Source organism: Phalaenopsis equestris, unplaced genomic scaffold, assembly GCF_001263595.1.
Source record: "Phalaenopsis equestris unplaced genomic scaffold, ASM126359v1 Scaffold001307, whole genome shotgun sequence".
Lineage (NCBI taxonomy): Eukaryota > Viridiplantae > Streptophyta > Magnoliopsida > Asparagales > Orchidaceae > Phalaenopsis > Phalaenopsis equestris.
In genome coordinates, this window is record NW_018165746.1 from 306,059 (window position 1) to 307,061 (window position 1,003).

A 1,003-nucleotide genomic window follows, 5' to 3' on the forward strand; every position below is an offset into this window, starting at 1 on the left:
AAACGCACCGTCTGCTTCGGCCGGTGTCTCTGTTGCTCCATCCTCACCCTCATAATCATCATCATCGCCATCGCCGCCACAGCCGGCATTCTTTACCTCATCTTCCGCCCCAAACTTCCCACCTACTCCGTTGACCGCCTCCGCATCACCTCTTTCTCCATCGACCCTAATTTCAACGCGCGCGCTGGCTTCGACCTCACGGTCACCGCCTACAACCCTAACAAGAAGATCGGGATCTATTACGAGGACGGAAGCAGTCTCAGCGTTTTGTACGATGGGGCGAGTTTGTGCTCGGGGAGCTTTCCGGTGTTCTATCAGGGGCATCGGAATAAGACGACGGTGACGACGTCGCTGAATGGGGAGGCGCAGTTGGGCAGTCAGCTTATATCGGTGTTGCAGCAGCAGCAGCAAACGGGGAGTGTTCCGTTGAAGTTTAAGGGGGATGTGCCGGTGAAGGTGAAGCTCGGGGGATTGAAATTGTGGAAGGTGAAGGCGAGGGTGAGGTGTGATCTCGTGGTTAATAGTCTGACTGCTGGCAATTTGATTAGCCTGAAGGCTAGTAACTGTAAGTTCAGATTAAAGCTCTGATTTTTTTTTTTTTTTTGGTTTTTGTTTGGGTTTTTTTGATTGAGAGGGGAGTTTTGGTATGTTGATTGATTTGTATGTAGGATTATATATGCATAGTATTGAATAAAGAATTTCTGATGTATGGATTTGATTTTTTTATGGATGGGGTTGGGTTGATGAGGAACTGGTGAGGAAAATTAGGCTTTGAGGTCTGGGCATTTCGGTTAAAAATTTATTATTTTCGACTTATTTGGGTGGAAAAGAATGAATTTCTACTTTCTATATTTTTCATTGGTAAAGTTTGACTTTTTCATAATCAAATATATCTTCGATAAGTTAAATTGCCTTTTATTTTATAGTGAGAGCCTTTTAATTTTCAAACGAGTAGTGTGTCAAATGTTGGGATAACATATATATATATATATATATAACATTT

The 1,003-nt window shown here is 43.2% G+C and overlaps 1 protein-coding gene across 1 annotated transcript in view; it reads left to right on the top strand.

Annotated features, from left to right (window-relative positions):
- The window catches only part of LOC110033898 (NDR1/HIN1-like protein 13), a gene marked incomplete in the record, with an annotated part of 886 nt that extends 266 nt beyond the window's left edge, over window positions 1–620 (top strand). Inside the window, 1 exon segment of the mRNA XM_020738055.1 lies at window positions 20–620. Coding sequence (XP_020593714.1) covers window positions 20–588 — 569 coding nt within the window.
- Between the last annotated feature and the right edge of the window lie 383 nt (window positions 621–1,003).